The sequence below is a fragment of the Symphodus melops genome, assembly GCF_947650265.1.
Source record: "Symphodus melops genome assembly, chromosome: 12".
Taxonomy (NCBI): domain Eukaryota; kingdom Metazoa; phylum Chordata; class Actinopteri; order Labriformes; family Labridae; genus Symphodus; species Symphodus melops.
Genome location: NC_136702.1, coordinates 23,952,268 through 23,979,236, shown reverse-complemented (window position 1 = coordinate 23,979,236; position 26,969 = coordinate 23,952,268). Strand labels below are relative to the sequence as shown.

General features: G+C 44.9%; 1 protein-coding gene across 2 annotated transcripts in view; it reads left to right on the top strand.

Annotated features, from left to right (window-relative positions):
* Positions 1-2,852: 2,852 nt before the first annotated feature.
* The window catches only part of gli2a (GLI family zinc finger 2a), a 74,143-nt gene continuing 50,026 nt past the window's right edge, over positions 2,853-26,969 (top strand). Inside the window, exons 1-2 of one of the 2 annotated variants that reach the window (XM_079357558.1) lie at positions 2,853-3,312; positions 17,940-18,079. In XM_079357558.1, coding sequence (XP_079213684.1) covers positions 17,965-18,079 — 115 coding nt within the window. In that variant the 5' untranslated portion in view covers positions 2,853-3,312; positions 17,940-17,964. Of the gene's footprint in view, positions 3,313-17,875; positions 18,080-26,969 lie in introns of those variants that run through there. The other variant, XM_079357559.1, reaches the window with a different exon arrangement.

Below are 26,969 nucleotides of genomic sequence, written 5' to 3'. Positions count from 1 at the left end.
TCCTCATGAATCCAAAACAAACAAATAAATGTACGCAAAACTAATGAGCTGCTCTCTGGTAACCATGGAGAATGTTTGGGTTGCTTGGCAACAGTCCAGTTTGAGGTCAATTGTGGCACTAGTAAATAATGTGATGTATCGGGGTTGAGATGCTGAACATCAGCGCTGTGATTACCTTTTTATCTCCGGCCCAATGTTAAGTATCTACCTCATCACTCTCAGTGGTGTCGGTATCCCTGCAGGTTTTTCCTTTAGTAGACCCGTTCAGCAGACACGCATGCACATTTCGTTCACTTAAAGAACATGCATTTTGTATTTGTACATTGACCCTCAACTTCCTGCTGCTTGATTTAGGGGAGGACGGATTGTTATGAAATGCAGACTACAGGCTGAGACTTGAGTTATGCACAATGAGAGAAGTCTTTCGGAGGATGTGGTCCTCCAAGCGGGCGCCCAAGGTTCAAATCCAACCTATGACTCGTTTCCTGCATGTCACTCCCCACTCTCTCTCTCTCCCTCTCTCTGAAAATAAAAAGCCCCGAAATGAACCTTTAGGAATAGGACAAACACGATGCATTTGAGTTTTGCAGTGTGTGCTGATAAGTCCATGTTATTAATATGTACCTTATCGAAATCGAGGAAGAGAATGAGTTGCACCATCTCATTCTGCAGACGTTATCAGTGAAGAATGCTTGTGCTCATATCATCATCGAACACCGTCATGTTTGCCCTTCCCCCCTCTGTGATCCAGCTTTACTGTCCGTGCTCTGCAGTTTCACTCCTCTATTCAAATCAGGAAGAAAAAAAAAACCAAGCTCATTAAAATTCCTGCTCCTAAGACCACACCAGCACGGCAGAGAGGAGGCCAGTGAGCCTGACACTGGCATTCACCCTCTTTTGAGGACGTGCACAGGCGAGGAGGCACAGGGAGCCGCAGAGGTCGCTCATGTGCACAGGCCTGTTTTCAGAGTGGGCACTCAGGCATGATGCAGGCACACAGAGGGACAATAGGTGGCAGCACCTCGAGCCCTGAAAGCAACCAGGCCTGACAATCCCTGTGTGAGTCAGGCTCTTTTCATCCTCTGCAACTTCTCAGCCCTGTTTGTCTCTGCTGACGATCCCAACTGTTGCGCTGAACTTCTGCCTCCATGGAGGACTCTGTTTGAAGAGTTTATTCTCATGTTTGTGTGGAGCCAGGCAGCAGACCGGTCACAAACTGGGTCTGTGTGTTGTGCATGTCGCCTGGTGATACAGTAAACAACTCATTCATGCTCCTGCATGCTGCAAATGCATCTCTGCTTTTATTCCCTCCTTCATTAGATTCCCTTTTCTAAAAGTGTACTTCTGGCTTCATCACTTTATGTGTCAGAAAATAAAGCCAGTTTAGCAGTTTAAATTCAATTATAAAAACATTAAAACGACTGAAACTAAAGGATCACAAAAAGTGATTTAAAACCTGAATTTAAATCACACAAAGTGGACGGGATGAAAGGGTTAAAAAGCAGCTTCATCAGAAGAATTCTTTATTAGGATTGAACTTTTACTCTGCAGGTCACACATACACACTCACACACCGGTGGTAGAGGCTGCTGTGTGAAGAGACCATCAGAAAGAACTCATCATGAATAACATTCATTCACCACCGACGATGCAGCAGGAGTAGCTGCAGGGTTAAGAGTCTTGCCCATCAGACATATTCCTGAAGGAACTGGGATCGAACCCTCAACCATCAACTGAGGACGACTCTGCCACTGAGCCACAGAGAGCGAGAGAGAAAAATAAAGAAAGATGGTAAAATATGTAAAAGTAAGAGAGGGCAGAAAAGTCAAACATGCGCGACAGAGAAGGAATGTAAAGAGCGTGAAATGAATGAAGGAAAGGATCAACTCAAAAAGTGAAATCACATCAAAGCACGTCTATAAAAGAAGTGATGTCATCTGTTCGCCTCGTCTCCTCCTCATCGAGGAGGATCTGAGGTCACCAGATCTGGAGCACTGTTACACATTCATGAATTAAAGAGATGAATTGAAAATAAGATTATAAACTATAGTCATAGTTCATAAAAGGTGTGTATGATATTTATCTCCGTGTTTAATGAAGGAACGCTCCTTCATGAAGGTGAGCGTGTTTCTGTTCGTCTGCACTGTCCTGAAAAACAGAACACATTAAAACATGATCAGAGTGTTTAAATGCGCCACACAGGCAGGATTACTTTAGGTGAAATAAACATGGAGCACATCATAAATGCTGTTTGTCTGCAGCGTATCACTGGCCTCGCTGCAGAGCTGCATAAAGGGCTCCAGCGAAGATGAAAAAGCCCTGCTGGTAATAAGCAATGCATGAATTATGAACAGTATTTTGTTGTTTTGTTTTTTAAGTCCACAACCTTTAACTTCATGCCCTGGATGGATTTGTTGGCGATTGTTTGGTTTGTTTGAAAAACGTGCCTTCATTATCCCCCCCCCCCCAGAAGTCCTACAGGAGAAGAGAAAAAACTGATCAACTAAAGCTCATTTTGCAAAAAAAAAAAAGGAAAAAAACATTAAAACTGATCAACAAAATATCTGCTTTCTGGAGCACTTCAACCAAACTGTATCGTGATATCTCCTGCGACTTGTAAAGTGAGGACAAGAGCGGCTCTCATCGAGTTTCTGAACTGCAAATCTCGTGAAAAATCGAGCAATAAATGAAACTTCATCTAACTTTTCCCCCCGTCCACAACTGCTGGATAGAGTTAGCCCGGCCCATCTGGTACAGCAAATGGCCCAACTCACCAGGGAGCGAGGGGAGTGAGAGAGGAGGAGATGGTGAAGGGGGGGAAGGAGAAAGAAGAGGGGGGTTGGATTGAAAACAGATCAGCAGCCTGAAGATCCCAACACCACCGCATGTCTCTGCTACAACTGCCGAGTGAAGCCAAATAAACCGATTTGAGTTACAAACTTTTTTTTGTTTTAAATCAAAGCTTTCACGCATCATGTTCGTTTGCTGAGAAGCGCGTAAAAACACGCAAATGAGCGCGCGCGCACCATCCGGAGGAGGAGAAGATGGATTGTAAGAAAAAGTTCGCCTCGACTTCTGCTCCGCACTGAAACGCTCTCCGGGACAACACGGGGAGGGAATGCCGTGCAAACTTCTCCAAACTTTTCTCTCACTCGGTTCATGGAGTTTTCGCGTCTTTTGCGCGTCGTGCGTTTAATGGTGGTGCCAGCGCTGTGCTAGTTTACGGGAACCAGAGTGCAGGCAAAAGTTTTCCTTGGACAAAAAGAGTGGAAGAACCCTGAGTTTGGACGTGAAAAAGAGACGGCAGCGAAGGTAAGACAACTTTGTGTGGATGTTGACAGCAGTGGGCTCGGGTTGAGATTATTGTTGCGGTGCTGGTTCTGTGCGATCATTTTTTCCAGGTTTGGGTCACACTTCACGGTACTTCAAATGTGTTTGACTGCTGCTGCTTTCTCCTCCTCCTCCTCCTCCTCCTCCTGTCCTGTCGCTCTGCTGCCTTGCGTGTCAGCGGCAGATGAGGCTCAGGGCAGCTTCACATCTCATTTGCACTTTGAACTTATCTGACACAGGAATCCAAAAAATGTTTTGTCCTGCAATTTGATCCATATGGGAAGAGATGTGATCAGAAAGCTCGGCGCCTGGATGCCTAAAACACAACATAATGAGGCAGAACATTTTTTTAGAGAAGACTTCATAGTAGTGATTTCTGTTTGCTGAATCTAAGAAGCAAATCCAGGGGAAAAAAAAAATATCCTGCAGCTTCCATTTTTATTTAAAATGATGTGTTCACACATTAAGAAATGAACTTTTTTTTATTGTTTATTCTGTCATGAAGCTCGGAGAAAAACCTATTTAAAACAACCAGAGTGTTGCTTTAATCACGCTTAGTCATTCAAACTCCGTGCTCACTTTCGCAGCGCTTTACTTTTTAATCTCTTAATGCTGCAGAGAAACAGAAACAAACATGAGGCAGCAGCAGCGTGGACACATTAGCGCCTGGGACACGACTGTGGGAGATGTGTGCTTATTGTTGAAAGATTCAAAGTTTACTGTTTGCTCTCTTGCCTGAGCAGTCAACAAACACTTGACGCTTTTGTGGGGCCCTTAAGCAGCTATATTTGCTGTTGGCTTTTCCTCCTATCTAACAGGGGCTGCTAATGATCTCCAAACTCATGTGTGGACTTATGAGCCCCACTTTTTTGTGTGTTAGTTGCTTTGGCCTACATTTAAGATGAAGAAGCAGTTTGGGCTGTTAGAGATGTTTCCAGACTCTCATTTAAAAATCAAAAAAGCTCCTCTCATTGGATGATGTTTGCTGATCAGAAACAGACTTAAAAACGTAAACAAAATGTTCATTTTTTATTTTTAAAAGGAACAAGAAGAGTATATATATATATTTTTTTTAAATGCATAAAAGTTCATGATTAAAGTTAGACTGCTCCTAAGACACGCAAGTAGAGACTACTTGCGTGTGTGTTTTCCGCTTCACATGATGACAACCCCAGTCAGTCCTGAGGCTGATTTGCATTAGAAAAAAAGGGGAAAAGTTTTAGTGCATTTGGCCATTGTGAGGAATGAAGAGTTCCAACAGTTCGGGCCTACAGAGAGTGAAAGGAGTAAAGAATGGATGAGCCTATTCAGCTCATTCAGACTCAGTTCGGGGGCTCCGCTCTGCAGCGTTCAGGGACCCATAGTGGCCATGTCACTTTCATCTCCACAGCCCAGCCCCTGGATGTATGCGTCTGTGGCCCCCGTTTTCACACACCGCCTCCGTGCACAGGCCTCACTTTATTGATCTGCTTTCTTTTTCTGTGTGTTTCTTTTCTAGAAATCTGCAAAAAAAAAAAAAAAATGTAATGAACCAAATAGTGGAAAAGAAGCAATGAGGTGTGTGTGCTTGTGTTTGTGTGTGTTGGGGGGTGTAAAGGCTGAGAAGGAGGAGGTGGGAGGGGTGCAGCTTTTTTTTTTGAAAGCAAATACCGATGAAGTCTAGCGTACAGGGACACAGAGGAGGGTTGGAGGAGCGGGTGAAGAGGGTGAAGTCTGAGTGACTCTGAGGAGGGGGAGGAGCACCCCCATTAACACCACCCTCCTCCTCCTCCACCTCGACGTTCTGAAGAAAGAAGGAGAGAGAAAGACTTCAGCACCAACCCTCCTCTCAACGGTACAGATGAAGCCGTTGAGCAGGCTGTCACCTCATGATGCTGTGGTGGGTGGGGTGTGGGGAGCACTCCTTAGGTCTCCGTGGTTAGCTGTAAAAAATGGTTTGCGCTGGAATTCGGTGGCTGTGGATGAAGAGGAGCGGCTGCTGCGAACACGCTGAAGCTGCAACGTCGACGAAGTCTGTGAAACTGTGACGGAGACGTCACAGATATGAACACACGTTTTCCTTTTTCATGCCAGTCGGAAAGAGCTTTAAACTAATGTGTTTAAAATAAACTTAAAGCAGTTTTGCACCAGCGACACAAAAGCCTCTGACGGCTCTCCTTCTCCAGGAGATTTCTGCAAAACTATGATCTTATCCTCGACCTCACCAGGAACAAAAAGTGGTCGGTTTGATTACGTTTAAGGCCGAGCAGCAACACGGAGAGAACGGGAATGACTTCGTACGGGAGAGTCAGTGAGCAGCACATGTTTGCAGCTGTGATCAATATTTTACTTTTACAAACAATAATTCATGTTTCTGAGTATTATTCCAGCATTAGAGATACATCTGGCCTTCATGGTGTCGTCCCTGCTTAGCTCTGTGAGGCCTTGGAGTCCACAGAGGAGGTCCATCCGGAGCTGAAACCAGCCCATGTGTCGGCACTGGGATGAATTGATGGGACTTTAATGGCCGTTTAGAGGGCTGTTAAAGGCAGCTGTTTGTCGAGTGATGCCACTGCGATCTGTCTCAGTCACCCTGCACTTCAGATGGAGGGAAAAAGTAAAGAGTGAGAGCGAGATGAGCGTTGACATTCATGTGTAGGGCCCTTCACTGAATCCGGCCTTCTTTTTTGCTTTTGGCATGAGGACGGCTCGGGACAATCCCCGCTCATTTAAACGCCTGTTGTTTCAGCGCCCTCCAGGCGTCCGACTCATTCCCCTTCAAGTGTGTCAGGTTAAAAAGGCTCCCATCATATCTGGGTTGAGGGGGGGGGGAGTTGTTGAAGGAAAGGGGGGTGCACATTTTTCCTCTTGCTTTCCCTTCTTCACACTGGAGCAGCTCAGAGTGGGCACTCGATTCCCAGAACAGAAACCGAGGTTACACTTCAATCAGAGGACGCCGTTCACACCCCGGCTCTCTGAAATCACGTCGTTCAGAAGTGACTAAAAGGCTGCATTTAACAAGCTATTTTAAGGGCTGTACGGTAAAATAAGTGACACGCTCATTACAGGCTGAATGACCTCATCAATCACTGAAACAGGAACTCACAATTGCAGCGGAAATAGACAGCTAAGGCGACTGGTATGTGGAGCCACAGAACCAGGTCTGACAACGAGAGCTGCAGCGAGGACTCGATTAAGGAGTTCCGCTTCGTTCTTCTAAAGTTCATGATCCGGCTTAGGTCAGACAAACACTTTTCTGTCAACTCTGACGTTTTATGGAAAAGTCAGGAAATCGTTGAATCCAGTGAATTATGTTTTTTTTTTTAGTTAAATTGTTAAACATTCGTCGGCTTCAGCTCATTAAATGTAAGGATTTGCTGCGTTGTGTCGCTTTGTAATTTAAAGTTTTATGTCTTGAATTACAGGTTTGACAAAGGCAGATTTTTGAGAAGCCATTTTTGCTTCTAGAAGTTGTGATAAACATCAGTTTCATACAACCCTCTGACGTTTCAGACTGCAAAAGAAGAAGCTGAAGATGTCAGTCGATTCAGTAGACACTTTCCTCTGCATGACGTGATCTTCCCGTCTCATTCTGGCCGAACCCTCACACACTCCTTAACTCACACCCTGACTCATCGGAAACCCAGTTTCCCCAAAGCGTTTGAGCACTAACATCATCATTGTCTGCAGGCTCACAAAGGAACAATGGTGCTCGCAGATCTGGGGTCTTCTGGGTAAAACCCTGCCAGGTCACAGGAGGTCACTTCATTCGTAGGAGCTGTGGGGGGGATGGGGTGGGGGTGGGGGGGTTAATTTCATTATCTCTGCACAAGATAAACTGTGGACAATGAAGAGTGACAGCTTGTTTTTTTATCTCCACACTTTGGATTCGTTGTGTTGGCCTTGTCTTTTTCACAGTACGAGTCGTCTTTAGCTGATGGTTGTCTTATTGTAGCTGCTAGAAGAGAAACATTGAGCAGTACAGATGATTATACTCCATATACGGATGGTGTAATAACATTTTGAAAGGTGTCCCTGAATCCGTATACGAGACATAAAGGAGGCCTGTGACGAAGCGTCTGATGTGACCGTCTGGTGTGTCGTAAAAGTCCTTTTAATGGAGGCCGAGATGTTCTGGTTGGAGACTGAAGTGTCGGCCTAACGCTGCTGAAGTTGGGATGATGAGCTCATTTATGCTCCCTCTCCTAAATGATCTCCCGTCTCGTCGTCTTAAACAGATGATCAGCTGTTTGGCTCTAAAATGAGAGAGCTCATGAGTTCCCTTCACTGTATCATTGTCATCACTTCCTCATTAAACTCCCTGCAGGCCTTTCTGCAGGCTGTGAGCTCTTCTGATAAAATGACACCGACTCGCAGACAATGGCGTATTGTCTGGCGGTGTTTGCCCCAGGGACTCTAATCTGATGCAGCAGCAGAGTTTTGGGGTCCATGCCGAGGCCACGGACAAGAAAATCCAGCAGAATACAAGAGACATGCGGAGAGGGAGCAGGGGTGTGTTTGTGCTGCTGGCTTTAGGGTTTGTGTTAGGAGGGGAGAGGGCAAATATTTAGCAACTTTTGATTTACACTATAGGCCCTCCCATGGATACAAAGCCTCATGGGCAGGGTTAGCTGGGTTCTTTCTTCTTCTGTTTCCATATGATGAGAGATATTAGATTCCAAAATCTTGCTGACCTCATGCCAAACCACAGTCTCCTCTCAGATAGAAGCCGGAGACAAGAGAGGGAGAGACAGAGAGTCAGAGTTGAGCTTGGATAAAGAGACATGTGGTTGTCTTTAGCAACAAGCTCCAAAACCTTCCCTTCCTCCTCCTCCTCCTCCTCCTCCTCCTCCTCCTCCTCCTCAACATGTCTTCTGCTACTATCAGCTCCTCTCTCTCGCTCTCGCTCTTTCTATCTCGCTCCGGGCCAAATCGAGGTTTGCTCATGTTTTGTAATCGGATCATCAAAAGGGAAAGTGGAATGAAAACCGCACTCTTGCATGCAGTGCCATCTCTGCGCCCATGTTGCTTCACAATGCCCGTCTGCTCTCAGGTTGAACTCTGTGCTGTCAAAAGGTGGTCGCAGTGAGCTGACGAATTCCAGGAGAGGAAATTTGGTGAAGACAGCAGAAGATAAACATGCATGTTCATCTTGTTTGCTCTAATGCAGCCCCTGTGCAGGTTTTTCTCCAGCTGATCGTTCTAACAGAGCTGACGTGTAAACGACGGCAGGGTTTTACTAGCTGGCAGGTTCCACAGGATTTCTGTGGGCCGCCTTCTTCTGCCCACTATTCACACTCCCGCTTCCACTCCACGCGCCAAGGGTCTGAGCCAAGGGTGTCTCCTGCACGTCACCAGCAGCACCACTCCCGCTCGGCTCGGCTCGGCTCCGGAAACTCGCCGAGTGTATTTCAGCAGATCTCACTGCAGGCACACGTCAATCTGAAAAGAGCAGATCAACACGGACAGGAAGTCCAACAAGGGAACCCACAGGTCATCCTGTCAATTTACAAACAACAAAACACGATGTGCAGACTCCAGATCGTGTATGTACACTGGATCTACGTTATTCTTAAAGGGCACCAAATGAAGAAGGAGTCAACGTCGTACAGACAAAGAAACATGTTTGCATGTTTTTCTGTGTTCACGTCTGATCTTGTTGGTCTCCTGCCTTGTGAACCTGCGAGTCCAGCTGCCACCACCGTAAATCAGAACACATTATTAAAGGGACACTCCACATAACTAAGTAGCTAGGTTGTTGTCTTGGTCCACATGGACCTCCATGTTGGCTCAGAATTGTGTGAATTATAGTCGTCTGTATTTCGTAGCTTTGAGAACAAAGAGTGAACAGCCTGTGAGCACGAGTACAGAAAGGTCGTAGTAAGCCCGATCTCACCTGGTGACGTGCTCGGACAGCTGCTCCTGACAGGTATCACCAACACACGCTGACACCCCCATCTTCAAGGGAAGGCCCCCCCCCCCACACACACACACACACACACACACACGGTCACCAGAGGACTGTGATCTGACTTGCACGTAGCGGCAGCTGGCTCGTGTGGGCAGCAAACTCACAACCGCAGATGCAGAGTGACAACTATCACAAGCACTTCTGCTCGTGTGTTCAACTCACCACAACAATGTGGAAGTGACAGTGCAGGGAAACCTGAGGGAAGCTCATGCCAAGTTTGATTTGGCCCAGTCTTCACTGAGTTACTTGTTTGCATATCTGGTGTGTTTCTACTCAGGAATCCACACACACACACACACACACACACACACACACACACACACACACACACACACACACACACACACCCTTGCATAAGTAGCTGCCGGGGCTATTGACAGCTGAAGCAGTGGAGACTGAGTGCTAACAACACGTCCAGGATAAACGACCCCATCCAAATGCTTCAGAGAGGAAGCCGACCCGACTCAGCAGTGTGCAATGTGTCACTAATGACAGCTGTGACTTAAACACACACACACACACACACACACACACACACACACACACACACACACCACCATTACAGGGTTACAGGGTCAGTTTGGTGTCATTCAGTTGCAAGATGTCAGCAAAAAAAGATAAGCAGGTGAAATAATGAATTAATGGTTTTATGAGCCAAAGCTGTCACATCCTGTTGTTCCCCATTAGCAGAGAGTTTTCTTCTTCTTTCTTCAGGACCGTCTTTAAAAAGTTGTTCAAATGAAGAGCGGTTGGTGAATGTGGCCCGGTGTATCAATAAATCATTTAAAGAAGAATGACACAAAAACCCAAACTGGTGAAGCCAGAGGGGGAACAGGAACCATCATTTCTTACCCTATATCTTCTTTAAAAATGTCTTAAAAACTCCACATATATCCGACCCTGATCAGACTGTCACTGTACTTTTCATCCGGCCCATTTCCTCGCAGGGATTAGGTTGCAGCCCATCTGGAGCTGGAGCAGTTAAAATATGTTGCATGTATTTGTCATTTAGATAATTAGATATGGGGCTCCTCCTCGTGCCTTCTTCTGTAACCAAATCGACATCTGCTGGTTTGTAAGTTTATTCTGCTCTCTTGCTGCAGTGTCTGTTCATTCAGCAGTTTTATTCGCTGAAGACAAAAAAAAATTTAAAAAAATGCAACCACTTGGATTCCTCCCCCAGGACTGTGTGTAGGCCCTGAGCTCCACATCTGTTTTCTGTTGGTTGAGGGAGACGAAGAGATCAACCACAGGATATTGCCTTTACTAGCAGGAAAGGTCAGGTTCAGGGGTGGGGTAAGAACTCATCCACGGGGCTTTTTTCTCTGCTGTTTTAGATGCCTTCTTTATTGCATCAGTTGTTCACTGCTCATTACTCCGTATCGCCTGCAATCCAGTGGATGGTTGGGGTTTGGTTTAGGATTAGTGTCCCTATATCCCTGCAGATTGAAACTGTTTGGAGCAGACAGGACACTCATAAAAACAAATAGAATTTGACAGGTTCATATTCTCCACATACCCCCCAATTTCCACGAGTTCCTGAGCCGAGGGAAGCGCTCAAAAGGCGTGCCTGTAGAGAAGCTGCACTCTGGCTTAAAGGGAAACTATAGCAGCGATACTCAGCTTCCCGCTTGAATGAGCCGTCTCTTTACCTGTGTGTGATGTTGTTTCTGCCTCTGAATCCGCCTAATGGCTAATGTGTTGCTGTCAGGCCGTTCACAATCTCATGCATGACCTTTTCGACCCGCGCTTCAAATCTTCACAGGGAGATGTTTCTCCAAAGACAAGTGATTCACCCGCAGAGAATGTGCTCCCTGTCCCAGTCTGAACTTGTCCTCTCACACAGGTCTCTGAAGGAACCTTCCTTTTGTTCTATGTATGGCTTTGTGATGCTACCTTGTGTGTTTATTTTTAAGTAGGAACATTGATAATAGAGCCTGAATAAAAACATTGATATATTATTGATTTTAAAGCCAACATGGAAGAAGACTTTTTTAGCAAAGTCACACTCAGTGTTTTAAGAGCTCCTCTGCTAAAAACTGGCAATGTAGATAAACATAAGACGGCCATTTGTCATAAATACTGAACTGTGATTGGTAAGGCGATTGAGGATGCTTCTGTAATGAATCACTGAACGTTGAAAAAGCCAGAATGGTTCATTGAAGTGCTCTTAGTTTGTTGTGGTTCGAGCAGAGACTCCATGCTTACGTTTAAAACGTTTTAAAATCGACAGACAATCACTGGAAGCTGAACTTCAATGCCTCCTGCATGCAGCTGAGCGTGAACAGCATATCTTAATCATTTGGCTGGACTTATAACTGCATTTAATCTAACATTAACACGAGCTTCACTGGAGGAGTTCAACCACTATTCATGCTAAACACACATTTAAATTAATCTCCTTTAAACCAAGTCAAACAAAAGCAATGTACCAAAACATGGAGCGCCAACCACCTCCCCCTTATGTGTCTTTTACGTCAGCTGAATGCTGAACAAAACCAGATTAAACCAGTTTTATTTTAGATCACACGAGTATGATTAAGACCATCAACCACAAATGTTTACTGATGTTAAAAAGAAGTGAGAAGAAGTGATTTTTCAAATGGAGTTTTTCTGTACAAGTTGCCCCCTACTGGTCATAACAGAGAATGCAGGTTGAAGGCAGACGGTGTGTGTGTGTGTGTGTGTGTGTGTGTGTGTGTGTGTGTGTGTGTGTGTGTGTGTGTGTGTGTGCGCGTGTGTGTCATGTCACTTAAGAATCACCCACAGCCAAGTGACTCCGGCTCAGACTGGTCACATAATAAAGATTAACAACAGAGGCAGAACAAAAAACACATTAATACTCAAAGGAATATTATAACAGTACAGAGAAATCCCATCTATGAGTACCACTGGACGGTTGCCGTGGCAGCAAGGCTTAAAAATGAGGCAGGAAATGTTTGAAAGTGAAAGGAGCTCACATGGAGAGAACATTTGGTTGGTTGAATTGAAGGCTTCTCAGAGAGTCGAGCCAAGACGGTTGAAGGTCGGCCTTGTGTGGCGAAAAACAGCTGGATTCTTTTTGATGAATGAATATATACTTGGAGGACAAAGTGAGGAAAGCGTAGGGGACCACCCCCCCCCCCCCCTTTGCTCCTACACCTGTCCACCTGTAAATTACATCTGACAGTCCCGGCATTCCTCGCAGGCTGTTTTTAGAGAAGCTCCGACTGGATTGTTTTTGTTTGTATCTGCACTCACAGATCTGCTCCAGGACTCACCGGGCCTGAGCACGGTAACCTCTGGTACATAACGCCGTGATACAAACACATGCATGACTTTACGTGAGCATGAAATGTGTTTAAGTCTGCAAGACAGGTGGACTCAAAAAAATAAAAAAAAAATCCTCCAAAAGGACGCACATCGAAGAAGAACAACACTGAGAACACGTCGGAAACTCTCCTGAGTTTGTGGTTTATTTTGAGTCATTTTAGTCAGATGCAGCCAAAGCGTCTCAATAATGGAGACAGGGATCGATTGGACTTAATGTCCACGTTGTGTACCTGTGTTTGTGCTCGAGCATGAGCAGCAGTACTGCACCTCTTCTAGGGAAGTGTGCTGTGCTTGAGCACGGGACAGAGCACTCACACTAGTCAAACAAACTGGACTTATGAGGGTTTAAACGTGCGTGGGCATGGCAAGGATTACCTCGTGTTAGTTTGCTCTTAATCACTCCAGTGACTCCTCCTGTCCTCCTCTCAGTATTTCAGTAGAGACTCCCAACTTCCATTTTGACGTGTGCCGGTCCTCCAAACAATCAAACACACACACACTTACTGTAGTGAAAGCTTAACTACAACACCTTGAGTCTCTTAATTAAAAATGTAAGTCGACCAGATGTTTGAATCCGATCCAGGATGCTTCGTAATAATGTCTCCTTTGTGTTGCAGTGAATTAGTCAAGTAAAATCAGCTCAAAACTGTGACTGTGGTGCATGAGTTTATCACAGAGGAAAATAATCCTTGTTAGTTTTGAAGTTGATGTAAAAAAAAAAGAAAACAGGTCAGCTTATCCTGTGTGATGGAGGCAGAAAAATATGTAAAACAAAACCCTATTTTGGCTTTTGCAGGCTGTTTTGTTGACCTGCATGAGTGTGAGCTTCAGAAACCTGAGCGGAGAGGGCTGCAGGTGGCACCTCACCTTTCCATCTGTCTCACGTTTGCCAAGTGAGCAGAGTGTGGGACAGCAGTTGGTGAGCTCGACTTTGCGTGTGTGCGAGTTGTGGATTTGTGTGTGTGTGTGTGTGTGTGTGTGTGTGTATGTGCTGCCAGGAAAGAGAGCCTACCAGCATGCGGATCATATTGACTGAAAGATAGGAAGGAAGAAAGTAAAGAAGAGCAAAGCCTGGAGATCTTCAAAACGAGGGGGCCTCTTTTGATGTGTGTTTGCATTCCTTTCAGTGTTGGTGAAAGGGGAGCTGTTGAACGGTAGTGCAGGAGAGGAGCACTTGAAGCTGACCGAGGCGTGAAGAAAAACACACACCAGGTCTCATAACAAAAGAAGGAGGCTGAAGGTAAACGGAGCAGCGAGAGGAAGAGGAGTTCAGACAGAGACGAAATGGTGAAACATCATTAACGCTCTGAACCCAGACAGCCCACTGATTCTTCATTTGAAAAGTAAAAATCTCTACTCCAGGAAAAAAAAAAAATCTGAAGTCCTTCTGATTGTTAAGATTGACCTTGGCAGAAGAAAACACAACAGTGACTTTCCCCCATGACCTCAGTCTTTTTCCTGTGCCTGATGTGGTTAAGTCTGGATGCTCAATCAGAGAGAAGGCTGGTGGAGGAACATCATGATGTAAAGTCTTCTTTTCATAGGAAAGTCTTTTTCTCAAAATGGGCCCTACTTTGACATATTTTGCGGTTAAATTGCTTTGGCCTGCACATGTGAAGCTGCCACACAGCATAATCCTCGAGCCTGATTAATGCACTCAGTGGAATGGCATGTATTTTTACCCTGACAGGATAGTCCTTTAATTGCTTGGACCCTGTTTTTTTGTTAAACATGAGACGGTCGTTCCGTCACTTTCTTCAAAGCCTCAAACATTTTATCTTGTAGGACACTGTAGCTGGGTATTTCCCACAATCTCAGGATATAGAATAATACTTATTCTTTACTTTTTTAAACTGGAACTCTCAGATGTCTCTCAACAAAAGACACCAAAATATATTAAAAGCAGGTAAATGTAAAAAAAAGAAAAACATGAAGCAGCCCTTTTTATTTGTACCATCAAGTACACTCGCCTACAAAAAGCCTTTTCTCCTACTGATTACAACAATTTGACGATGTTCCCAGCCTGACAACATAATTGAGGAATTTTGTTGAAAGTATACGAAACACACGACATATTTCTTGGCATCTGTGTTCACTCTGACTACAGTTAAAGCAGAAGTCTCTTCACTTTTTGAACGTCTGTGAGATCAAATCCCCTGAAGGCGAAGACATTCCTGATTGAAAAAACAACAACATCCAGTTTGTGGTTGTGTGGCAGGAAGGAACAAGAACAAAGCAGACTCACTGTTAAACTTTGGGGTTAGGGGTTCGGATATGGTTAGTCTAGCCCATGTAAAAAAGAAAGCAGCTTTTAATTGAAATTGAGTAAATAAACCATTAAGACCAGTAATCTGATGTTTTTTATTTAGCTGCTTGATTGAACTTGTTATTGTCTTTTACTCCCTCCGTTTCCCAGAATTCATTTGATAAACAAACTGCTCATCATAAGGTGCCATTTTTTTTTTTTAAAGTATTTTTTCTCTCTCCGTCTGTCTGTAAAAAGTCTTCAACACACCAGGTGTATTCAGTTTCATGACGTCACTAAAGGTTAAAGAGACGCTTTAACCTGCATATCAGGTTTGTTTAAATTCAATCTGCAGAATGTAACAAAGTGCAATCTGTGCATATTGAACCCTATAAATTCAATGTGTAATATTGATAACCGTTTTATATACCAGTAACTATAAATACAGTTTAATCTTCCATACTTTGAGTCATTTGTGCTCGTACATACCTTGTTATTCCACCTGGTTCTTACTGCTTGTTTCAGTATCTATTACAGGCCAAATTATTTCTTTACTTCTGAACTTACTGCAACAACCGCACTGTCCCCTGGGATTAATGAAGTATTTCTGATTCTGAAAGTAGGGTGTTATATTTTGATTTTTGGGTATTTTGGTGACTTTGTGTGCTGTTTGGTGTGTGTGTGTGTGGGGGGGGGGGGGGGGGGGGGGGGGGGGGGTAATCCTGCTATCTGAAGTCTGTTGCTTGTGTTCACATGGCACAAGAAGGTGGGGTAAAGAGAAAGGGGGGTGAGTGGGTTTTTTTTTGAGGGGGGGGCTTATCCAGCCAACCAGAAGATGAGAAAAGAAGTGCACCCTTGTTGTTTGTTCGCCTTTGGCCCCTGCCATCTGTCCGCTCGGTTCCTGACACCTGTACCAGCCTGTCAGAGCCTGGCTCCACTGTCAGGAGGGGCAATGCGGGGCCGGCCTGCAGGGAGACGACGGAGAGAGGAGGGAATGCAACAGCTCCACAGAATTAGGGAAATGTTTGGGAAGGGGGGTCAGGGTGAATTCGGGGCCACATTTTGGAAAAGGAAAGACTGAATGGTGGTTTTTAACTTTTAGATCTAACCGTCCACTACACTGCACCTGCTGATATTGGTTTGGTTTTTCGGTAAATGACCCTCACAGGTGCCTGTACCCCAAACCTTTCTTCATCTAAATGTTGGCTGAAGGTTCAGAGGCAATCGGAAAGCAAATAGTTGGCATGCTGTAAAAGCGCAGAAACAGCCATTAATGTGGTGCCAGATGTTCATCAGACGGTGACGTTAAGGGGAGGCTTCTCACTTATTTTTAAGGGGCCGGCTGCTTGAAAGGCAAACTCAGTGGCTGTGAGCACCGTCGCGTTCACGGACACGTCTTATCTGGGCCAAGAGGGGCGACAAACAAAAAAAAAGAAAAGAAAAGAAAAGAGAGCCAATTTCTTTCGCCGGAGCTGAGTAAGATAAAAGCCAATGAAAGAGCACATTAAATTCTATCACAAAGGTGATGTCAGAGTGACAGCGTTCTCCAAGACGAGACTCGAGGACGTCCTGGCACAGGGAAAAAATCAAGAAGCAGATGCAGCCTAAACCTGTTAGTCACCCACCTCTAATCGGCTTACATTGGCTCGGTGACAGGCGACTGGCACCTTGGAAGGGTCGCAGACACGGAGGCTAACACACACCTCACAATGAAGGACGACATGTTGGATATCCACATGGAACCGAAAACAGCACTTCACACGTTCAGCTTGTGGTTCCCAGATCACTGAACAATTACTTATTCCAACCAATGACAGTATCATCCTCAGCCTCCACAATTACTCTCATGCTCCTATAGCTTGTATCATGTTCTTATTAATGTCTTCCTTTGGTGCGGCTTTTTTTACAGCCCGATATTAGCTCAACGTCAGTGTGAAAGAATGAGAAGAAATGTCCAGATATCTGTTTCAGGGTGTTGTTTTTGTCCACTGGGCACGAGTCAGCTCATAAACACTTTTCCTTTACAAGGCTTTAGACTTTAGTGCACGTTGAGTTTTAATGAAGTCGTAGTCCCGTAGCTGCCAACAGGTGTGAGCGGCGTGCTTCTCTCATTCTTTTTTTACTTCATAAACTTGGAATTATGTTGGTTTCCGTGCACCTGTGGACCATGAAGTCATTCCCTCTGATCACATCCAGTTGCTCAGTCGTACAGTGTCGTCATCTCAGCGTTTTGTCAGACGGTGTGTGTGTGTGTGTGTGTGTGTGTGTAAACATGTGAGCAGGTGGGAAAGCGTCGACCACGAGCTCGCTGCCGAGCGTTAAATGACTTCTCCCTCCCCGGGCTGGGACGGGGGCTTGTTTGTTCTCGGCAGAGGATGATCTTGTAGGTCCCAACAAGTCAAACAAGTGGCACGTTGCCAAGTCATGGAGCCATTCACACAGACGTGGGGACGTATTGACAGAGTGTGTGTGTGTGTGTGTGTGTGTGTGTGTGTGTGTGTGTGTGGTTAAAACCACAGCGCCAAGAACCTCTCACGTTTACAAATGGAACACTGTGAACTCATGACACCAAACAGAAACCTGGGTGTGCGTGTGTGTGTGTGTGTGTGTGTGTGTGTGTGTGTGTGTGTGTGTGTGTGTGTGTGTGTGTGTGTGTGTGTGTGTGTGTGTGTGTGTGTTCAGGGCTGGACCTACACACACACACACACACACACAGTGAAATTGCAAAATAATCATTGTACTTCACTTATAAGAATCTGTTGAATCCGCTGTAACGTTTGAATGCAGCCACTTTATAAACTGATGAACAGCTCAGTTGACAAAAGTCATGTCCACAACTTCAGGCGGGCTGAACGATGGTCCAGTGAGGAGGTGTCTGGTTCGATTCCCTGTCAGACAGGAGCCTGTCAGTTTGCATGTTCTCCCTGTTCATGTGTGGATTCTCTGACCGGCATACAGTCCAGGGTGTAACCCCGCCTCTCGCCCAGTGACAGCTGGGATCCTCCCAGCGATCCAAAGCTTGGGCGAAGTGGTTTAGATGATGGATGGATGGACACCTTCAGATATTCAGTCTAACGTCGGTTTCTCTTCTTGCTTGTGAAGGTTGTGGCAGACATTGAAGAGCAGCATGGAGACTTCCGCTCCGACAGCCACCGAGAAGAAGGAGTGTAAGAGTTCAGGTCTGGACGGAAGCAGCTTCTCAGAACTCCCAAAGAAGCCATCGCCGACCACTCTGACCAGAGGTACCGTTTCTTTTCTTATCCTCTTCTCTCTGTTGCCCATCATAGTAGATGTTGATGCAGTTTATAAGCTTTACAAACATCTAATCATGTCATTCAGTGAACTTGCAGTATGATCTAGGCCTCCTGTTTTGGTGTGTTCATGAACTCTAAAGTGCAGTGAACTGAAATGTTATGGCCACTCACATAAGTAGCTGGGTGGCACATGAAAGGCTCAGGCCGACCGACGGAGGCCGCGTGGTTCGGAGATGTCAGGGACTGGCTGATGAAAAAATGTTTTAATGAGGTGGAAAGACCTTGTTCTCACCTCCCAAGTGTACATTTCATGAATTACTAAGAACGGCTGGACAACATGGTGTATCAGAGGCCTTGGATAAAGGCTGGAAAGAAGAAAGCACCTTTGAAATGCTAAGAAGACGTCGTTTGACATTGTGGCGTTAGCCGCGTCTCTTCTTAATGATGGGCTTGGTGGCCTGCCACGAGAGGAGCATTAATTGTTTAGGGATGCGGGGTGAGAAACTAGGACGATTCAGCGCGCCCTCCCTGGCACCTCCACAAAGACGACACAAGTTTTTCTAACCAGCAAAGATAAATATAAGATAATATTGTGCTTGCCATGGCATGAATTATTCAGTCATTTACACAGCGAGGACCATTGTGTGTCATGTAGGCTGCCGGGGTTTCACTCTCACAACCTTCCACCACCGTAACAAAAAAAGAGTGTGCAGCCATCAGGGTTTATTTGTGCTTGTGAGGTAACGCGGAGGGTGCAGGCTGTGCAAGATTCTCACTACAAAGGGGTCATAATTAAAAGATGAGCGCTCATGTTTTCATTAGTGGATGTGTGATGAAAACTCGTCATAACGAGGTTTGAGGACCTTGTTCAGGCCTCGGAGGTCTCCGCCGTTATAAATTACTAATGCATGCTGGTGGACACTGAAACCCCTCAGGAGGAGACTCTGGCATCATCTGAGGGCCGCTGCAGGAACCAACCATTCAAGTAGTTTTACTGTTTAATGAAGGGCCTGGTGGCCTGCCATCACAACACGCACTTCCTCACACAGAAGGACGCTGGAAGTAGGACATTGGTGCACCATCAGATAGTTTGAATGCTTTTGTTTTTGATTACTACTTCTTTTTATTTGAACTTTTCCTCAAATTAGTATGCATGCGGCGACAACAATGTGGGACAAGTGTGAATAAATCAAGAAGCTTGGAAACATTCTTGTTGCTTTACTTTACGGTCCTCTTTTCTTCAGCTTGATGGTTTTCAAAATGGGATCACAAAGTAGTCCAAAACCCTTCCAGCCAAAAAGTCAACTTCTTCTCGTTCACGGTTGACATTAAAACATTCCTGTGCATCACTGTCTCACCCTGTCTGTTTAGGTCCTGTTATAAGTTCCTCCTGTTGGTGTCCATTTAAATCAGTTTTCTCTCTTTATGTTATGGAAATGAGAGCTCCTTGGTCAGAGCGCCGTAAAGCCTCAGAGGCTGTGATCCTCCAAGTGCACGGCCCAGATTCGACTCTGACCACCGACCTTGGGCTGCTGGTGACTCTCCCTGGTCTCTCTCCTCCTGTCTTAAACTCCATCTACTCTACTCTCTCCAAATCAAGCCACAAAAATAACCTTGGAAAAAAAAACGTCCTTGTAAGTTTCGGATACACGCAGCAGGGATTTTAGTAACAACTAAACTACTGACGTATCTTTGTTTCATACTCTCCTCAATGTAAAGTATAATTACAACTTTGTCTTCCTGCTCACTGGCAAGGGACCGTCTTATGTTTCGGAAGACGAGACGTTACGATGCCTTGTTGAAAATGATTCAATCTCTGTTGTTTTAATAATCGATAGATTTTTGACATATTTTGGTCATTAAATTCAGAAATTAATATTTGGTGCCTACGACGTGGATTGTTAAGCCCAAGTATCAAAACAGCCGTCAATACATGTGTTTTTACTAGAATCATATTGAGGTGTCTGAGGGGCGTTAAAAGGTGTCAGCATTATGAAGAGCAGCCCGTAGAACAAGAACAGGCTGACAGCACAACAGTGTAACTTAAGCAGAAACATCCCGAGAACATCTTGTTCAGCCTAATCCGACGTGTCAGCTGGCCGCGACTCTCCTGCCTCGTTTCATGAGAGCTCACTTTGCTTCATGTTTCATGGAGACACGTCCTGCCCTGTTGAACATGTCTCTGAGCGTTCAGACATAATGGAAGTGTGTCTGCGCCCCTAATGCTGAGTATTTGTCAGGGTCCGAGAGGAAGTGGAGGAAGGGATGTTGGGGAGGAAGAAGAAAGCCGGGTCGGGTTGAGTCTGTTTGATAGGAATCGGGCGTCTTTGTCCGAGCCTTGTTAATGGTTTTAAATGGGCACCCACATTTTGTGTGACAGCCTGCATCTGTCTGGCGGCCGCGGGGCGTGCTTCCACAAGCTCGGCCCTCGCAACCTGACTCCAAAGCTCGTGGATTTATGAGTCTGTGCCGGCCTGTGCTTTACCATGTCAGAGTAACATGTGTTCAGATTAGGTGCCCGCTACCAGGACTGTAAAACATCTCACGGTTTCAAAGGAATACCTGTGATTGATGCACCGCCTCCTTCTCCCCACTTCACACCAAAGACTAGCATGGATGCTCAAATTGGCTCCGACGAAGTACCGTTTCAAACACAGATCTGCCAACTTCATGTTTTACGGCCTTATTTTATCCTGAGAAAGTTTGCAGGAGAAGACTTTTCCCATCATTTCTCATGCTGTTGTTGACTGTACGAGGCCAGTAGAGCAGACGAGCTTGGTAACTCTCTTATTATTTCTTCAGAAGCAGTGAGTTGTGTCTTTTTTGGGGGGGAGGATTTCAGCGTTTCGGATAGCATACTCCTGACAGTTGTTGATGTTCTTCAGCATACGAAATGCACAGAGTTATTTACAGGAGTGTGTCCTCATTGTCGACACTTGCAGCCTCACTTGTACTCCAAGAAAAATTCAGCATCAAGTCAACCAAAGTCCATTTTTCCCCTGAAGTTGGTTAGCTGCATTTTAATTTAGAGTGCACGATGCTCAAAGAGAAATCTGGTGTGATTAGTCTTGCAGGTAGTAAGGCATGACTCTGCGATAACGAGCAGTGTGTTAATCATCATGAACCGTCATGAGTAAAGGTCTCTGCACTACCCACAGAGCCTCTTTCTGGAGGGTTCTCTGAAGCAGGTCATGCCCCCCTCTTCACCCAAGGCAGAAAAAAAAAATGTCAGAGAGAAAAATAGAGCCCCGCCTCTCCAAGCTCCCTCCCGGTCTGCGGGTCTACTCAAAAGGGACAGCCGCTAATCTTCCTGAGAAAGAGATTTCTGCCTTTATTTCTACGATTCTAAATGAGGCTGTGGTTCCACATACTGGGTAAGAGTCGTCGGAGGAGGGGGGGGGGGGGTTATACAGAAATGACCACATTCAGACCCCTGTGCCCTCCTTTGGTTTAACTCCTTGGCCCTGCAGAGAAGTTGACTTCTGTCCGCTGAGTGAAAATGATGCATCAAGTGAGCTACCTTTTTGTACTTTTCCTTTTTTTAAAAGAAAAAACACTGCAGCTCAGGTTACGACTCCCCGAGCCTCCAAACATGTCGACGGTTTCATCCTTACATATCCCCCAGTGCTTCTTTGAAAGGCTCTATCAGGTGTCATCTACAGTAAAAATATGTAAAAGCATATCAATAATACTTCACTGATATTTGAGAAGATCTGGAGGCAACAGGCTTACAGGAAAGCTTATTGACTAAGTCCTTGTATTGTTTATTTTCCTGTCAGGGTCTATACACTGACGCACACTATCAGGAACTCACTGCTGTCCCAGAATGACTTGAACAGAGACTGATTCGGTTTCTCTCCCGGAATGAATGAGCTTTTTTTTTTTTTTTTTTCCTGCAAACTTAAAGATTCATCTGCAGGTTGAGTTTTTACCGGATCTTAAAGCTGTGATGACCTTTATGTGCCTCACGCACACACACACATTCACATATTCCTGAAATGTGTCATTCTAAAAACACAATAAGGCATCTTTCATCATCTGTCATTTATAAACTTACGCCAGTATTAACCAATCAGCAATAACTAATCAATGAATGTCAGCGACAGCTCTGCAGGTCAGTCACAAAGGGAGGTGCAAAGGATGGGTCAAACAACGCAGGACGTTAGCATGAATTCTTCTCGAGCTGCCCGCTCACACGTGCACCTCACAGCGGGAGATTTCGCCCGTCTTAATCTATGCTGTGTGTACTCTGACACATTTACTGCATCAGCAGGAACGTGGAGCAGAAAGAGGAGGCACACAGAAAAACCGAACAAAGGCGTCTTTAGCACGCACATGGCGTTCCCTCCCTCCCACCTGCTTCAGGTGATCTGCTGTGTTCTCACCGCCACTCATCTGTGGCTGTTTGTGTTCACACATGCAGCTTAACCCCAAAACATTTAGTACATTTTCAGGAGTCAAGTGTGTGAAGGCGCTTCCATCCTGTCTTATCTTTGATTTCAGTTTGTTCACTGGCTGGCCAAGACTGGATTTACAGATTAGTTACGCTAAATAAAGGCAGAAAGTCTTCTCGTCTTTGATTTCATTATTCTCCGAGGCCTCGCGCTCACTGAAGTTTCAGTCGTCGTCGTCACAGAAGGTCTGGCCTACATAGGAAAAGAAGAGAGCTGCATTCGGCCTCTCTTCAAGTGATTGCTCACAAGGGTTTAGAATCGTAGTTTACCCCATATATACATGTATTATCATGACTACTTTTACATTTAACTCAAAACTGAATTAAACATAAGTTTGCTGCGCTCCTTTTTTATGTTTACTTGAAACAACCGAGCAAAGAAAAATGAAGCTCGATCCATCCACGCAGTTCAGAGGAATTCTTAGCAGAGTTGAAAGCACGTCGGAGACTTGTCTTCCTCGTTTTCTCAAAAGGAATTTCTCAGAACAAATGTTTATTTTAGTGAATAGTTAGAAGGCCGTCATAAAGGCAAATATTAAGCAGCATAGTCTTCAAATTGTTCTTCTGAGCCGATGCCTGAAGTTTATTAGCTGAATGTCGGACTCAGCCTTTGGCAGGTCTCTAATGTGGTAATGAAACATAAATCAAGCTCAAATGAGAGGACTTTTCTGATATTGGTTGTTTCCTTGGAACAGGCTGCCTGTGCTTCAAAGCCTCCAGAGTTTAAAAAGCAAAGTGGTATGCTGTGGGCAAAGTCTGCCAATATAAATCTCTCTGTACCAGAGGCGTCTGCACACACAGGGCTCAAAGACAACAAGTTACATTCCTCGTCGTTTATAAGCGGAGAGAGAGAGAGAGAGAGAGAGAGAGAGAGAGAGAGAGAGGAGGTGGGGGCAATATATGGATGCTTTAGGGGATTAACTAGCTCCTCTGTTAGCCTGCTTCCCCTTTCCATCCCTCCTCTCTCTCCATTCCTCCTTCACTCGTACTTTACCTCTTAAACAGACAGTTTTTTTTTTTGGTTGTTTTTTTTCCCAGCATGCAGAGTGTAATCCATGCCCCAGCTTCTAAGACACTTCCTGTGTGTTTTGTTTGTTGGACTGATGGGAATCTGCCCAATATGGTGCCTGGCTCTCTCCTTTGCTTTACGGTGTCGCCTCAGGCAACGGCTTTCTTTTGATGGGAAGACGCAGCAGGTTAATAAAGAAGTTGTTGAAAGACCATTTGAGGCTTTTTAACTCTCCCTGACCCAGCCTGTCCCTCATTGTCCATCAGAGTTGAGCTTCCTAGTTGCTAGATTCGTCCGCTAACGTAGCCCTCACACTCACAGTTCAAGTGAAGCAAAATAAACGTCTGAGGAGTTTAGACGTGGTAAAACAAAAATGTGTGCTAGCTGTAAACACGGGCGGGAGGCGCTTGTGTAAACAGGCCTGGTTCCTATGGCTGAGTTGGTCTAGAGGCGGACAGTTTGTGGTCAGGCTCTTCCGGTTGGTGCCCCCCTCCCCTCCCCTTCACACACAAACACGCACACCCCCCTTCGACTGCAGACACAGCTGTGGTCCGCCTTCAGAGAAATGCTGCTGGAGGAAGTGAATTAATCACAGCACTACAAAAAGCCCACTCACCCATGATGTGAAGTGCACGTCTGCAGTTACTCAGGATAAAGTCATGAATATATAAAACCATATACACCTGGAAAAATATATGTCGCTTCAGGGAGATTTGTAATCATGTTTATAGAAATGCTTCAAACTTTTAAGGCTCCCCAGTAGACACGGTTGTCCCTGAGTAAACTGAAAACATGGTGTGTTTCAATTGTGTGTTGAAATTGTGTTGTAGCTGCTGCCATAGAAAACAAGGGGAGGAAGTCGATTCTTGCCATCAGTGAAATTCCTGCAGAGTTGAACACTGCGTCTTGTAATTACAGAGCTAAGGTTCCACTGCTGCTGCTGCAGATTTTCAGCCTCTGCTAGCATTTAGCAATTAGCTTAATCACTGTGAGCTGTGGGGCAAAGTCACATATAACAAGACTTGTTCTGACCAATCACCTGTCAGCCAGCGGGGGAACTGAGTGAAATAGTTGTTGGTAAAACGGTCAGAAGCAGACACAACACCAGCCGGCCCTGTCAGCGGCTAGCTTAGCATCGGAGGCGGAGGAATTCCATAAACATTTATGAAATAATAAACATTTACAGCACGGTCACATCCCCACGAGCAAAGGAGTCTTTGAGTGTGCAGCCATGACATCGGCCGTCCAAAGTGGCGTCGATCCAAAGACAGGACGCAGACGAGTTGCAGTAAACTGTGCAACCAGCAAAAATAAGCAGGCGAGGTTGCCTGAGTAAATACAATGAGAGCGATTTTAAACAAACACAAAGCTGCCTCAGACTACAATTCACTGGCAACTGGAACTGGTCCCAAGAACAGGAACAGAGAGGAAAAACTGAGAGTTCAAGATTAAAGAGAAGTATGGATGACAAATCTGTTTTTATCACACATGGAGAGTTTAATTGCTTCTTGATGCTCATATTGCAAAACGAGTTGGCTCAGTTTTCATCATGAGCTCAGTAAAGAGTCGTTCTCATGATAACAAAGAAAACCATGTTTGGACTAGCACTGGTTAAAGACAAAGGGCATTATGGGAATACATAAAACCAAGATTCTTTCATCTACAGTATGTGTTAGTGTGGGGTTTGAAGCATCCCACATCTCCCACTCAGACTTTTAAAACAACTAAACACTCACACAGAAATACATGCATATGTGCAAACAGCTGCGTCACACGTCTTTCCTGAAAGACGAAACAGTAACACGCAGGGCAGCTAGATGATGTGTCCTTTTTGCTCTATGGAGATGCTCGTCACATATCCATGTCAACAGGTGCAGCTAAATGAACTGTTGTACTTTTGGAGAGTTGCACTGTTTATTTCCAAACGCCTCCAGGTTGAACTCAGACTTCTCATTTACTCTCAAGAAGACAATCAGCAAGTTTCCAAACAATTTCAACCAATTCCCGAAGCTGTCTTTACCTCGCTCTGAAATATCAGTCATATAGCCATTCATCTCTTGGTCTTTTGGCATTTATTGAATTTTCTGATAGCTAACAGAGACACTCTACGAGGACTTAATCTGATTCATTTACTCAAATAGAAAAGAGACCAAATCTCAGCCTTGAGGGTATTTTTTCCTCTCAGTTCATCTTGAACCAATCTTTACTTCAGGATAAGAAAAGGTTTTTTATACAGCCATAAAGTGTCATGTTATTTTTGAGAAAGTACTTCACTACTATTAGTCACTGTGCTCTGTAATCACTGCAAAGCCTGTCATGAAGGCATTGTACGGTTGTCATGGTCCCGGGGAAAAAAAAAGAAAAAAAAGGCTAACAAAATGCTGCCATATGGAGAACAAATCTGTAAAGTCATTCATCACACAGCTGCAGAAACATGGCGGCAGAAGCAGGAATGAAGGCTCTGTAACTGCTGGGTAGCAACAGATGATTCAGTGCTGCTCCTGGCACGGGTTTGGAAGAGTTCTGGAAATGAAACACGTTATTTCTAGAAACATTACTTCTACAATTTGTCTCTTAAATTACATTTTACATTTGGCAAACACTACACACTTTTCTTTGGCCTGGATGAGCGCTGTTATTATTGTTGTCTCTATAAAACGTGCACATAGTCTCAGTGATGTGAGCCTCTGATTTCTGAAGCCCAACGATGGTGGTAACCATCCAAATGTACTACAGTAGTCATGTGATCTATATCTGTCTTTATGCATGTAATAAGTATGAATATAGACCAAGATAAGATCTGAAATAGTGCAAAAAGGTTAAACTGGAAGAATCTGATTTTCTCTTCAAATGCAGTTTTGGAAATGAAAACGAGTGCCGGCATAATCCTGAGGATCATGAAGCATAAAATATTCCAATATTTTGATAGAAATAATGTAGAATCAGGAGTGGCTCAGTCTACAGGGTCTCGGGTTGGGAAGGGGAAAGTGGCCCGTTTAAGACCTGGTGTAACTTCAAGGTGTAACCCTTCCTTTTGGCTTTGTTACATATGTGAGGAGGCAGCTGTCTAATAAACAGTCTGAGAATGAAAATGGTCGGCTGAATGAGAGCCTGTGTGTGTGTTAGCATAGCGTGTAAGCCTGTTGTGTTTTGTTTGCCAGGTGATTTCCCCAACAGTGTTAGCTAAGCCGAAGAATTCTTGGCTCGGGCTTCAAAGAAGCAGCAGGGTCGTCCCCTGGCAGCAGCGAATACAGACATGTTCACTGCTGACATGAATGTGACATGCACAAGACTGCAAGACAACACAGCTTGACCACCATCGTCATACATGCATGCCTGTGATTTATAGAGGTTGTTACACAGAGACATGGAGAGGACTTACAGTCATGATTTTTAGCAGAGAAAGCTAGCATTAG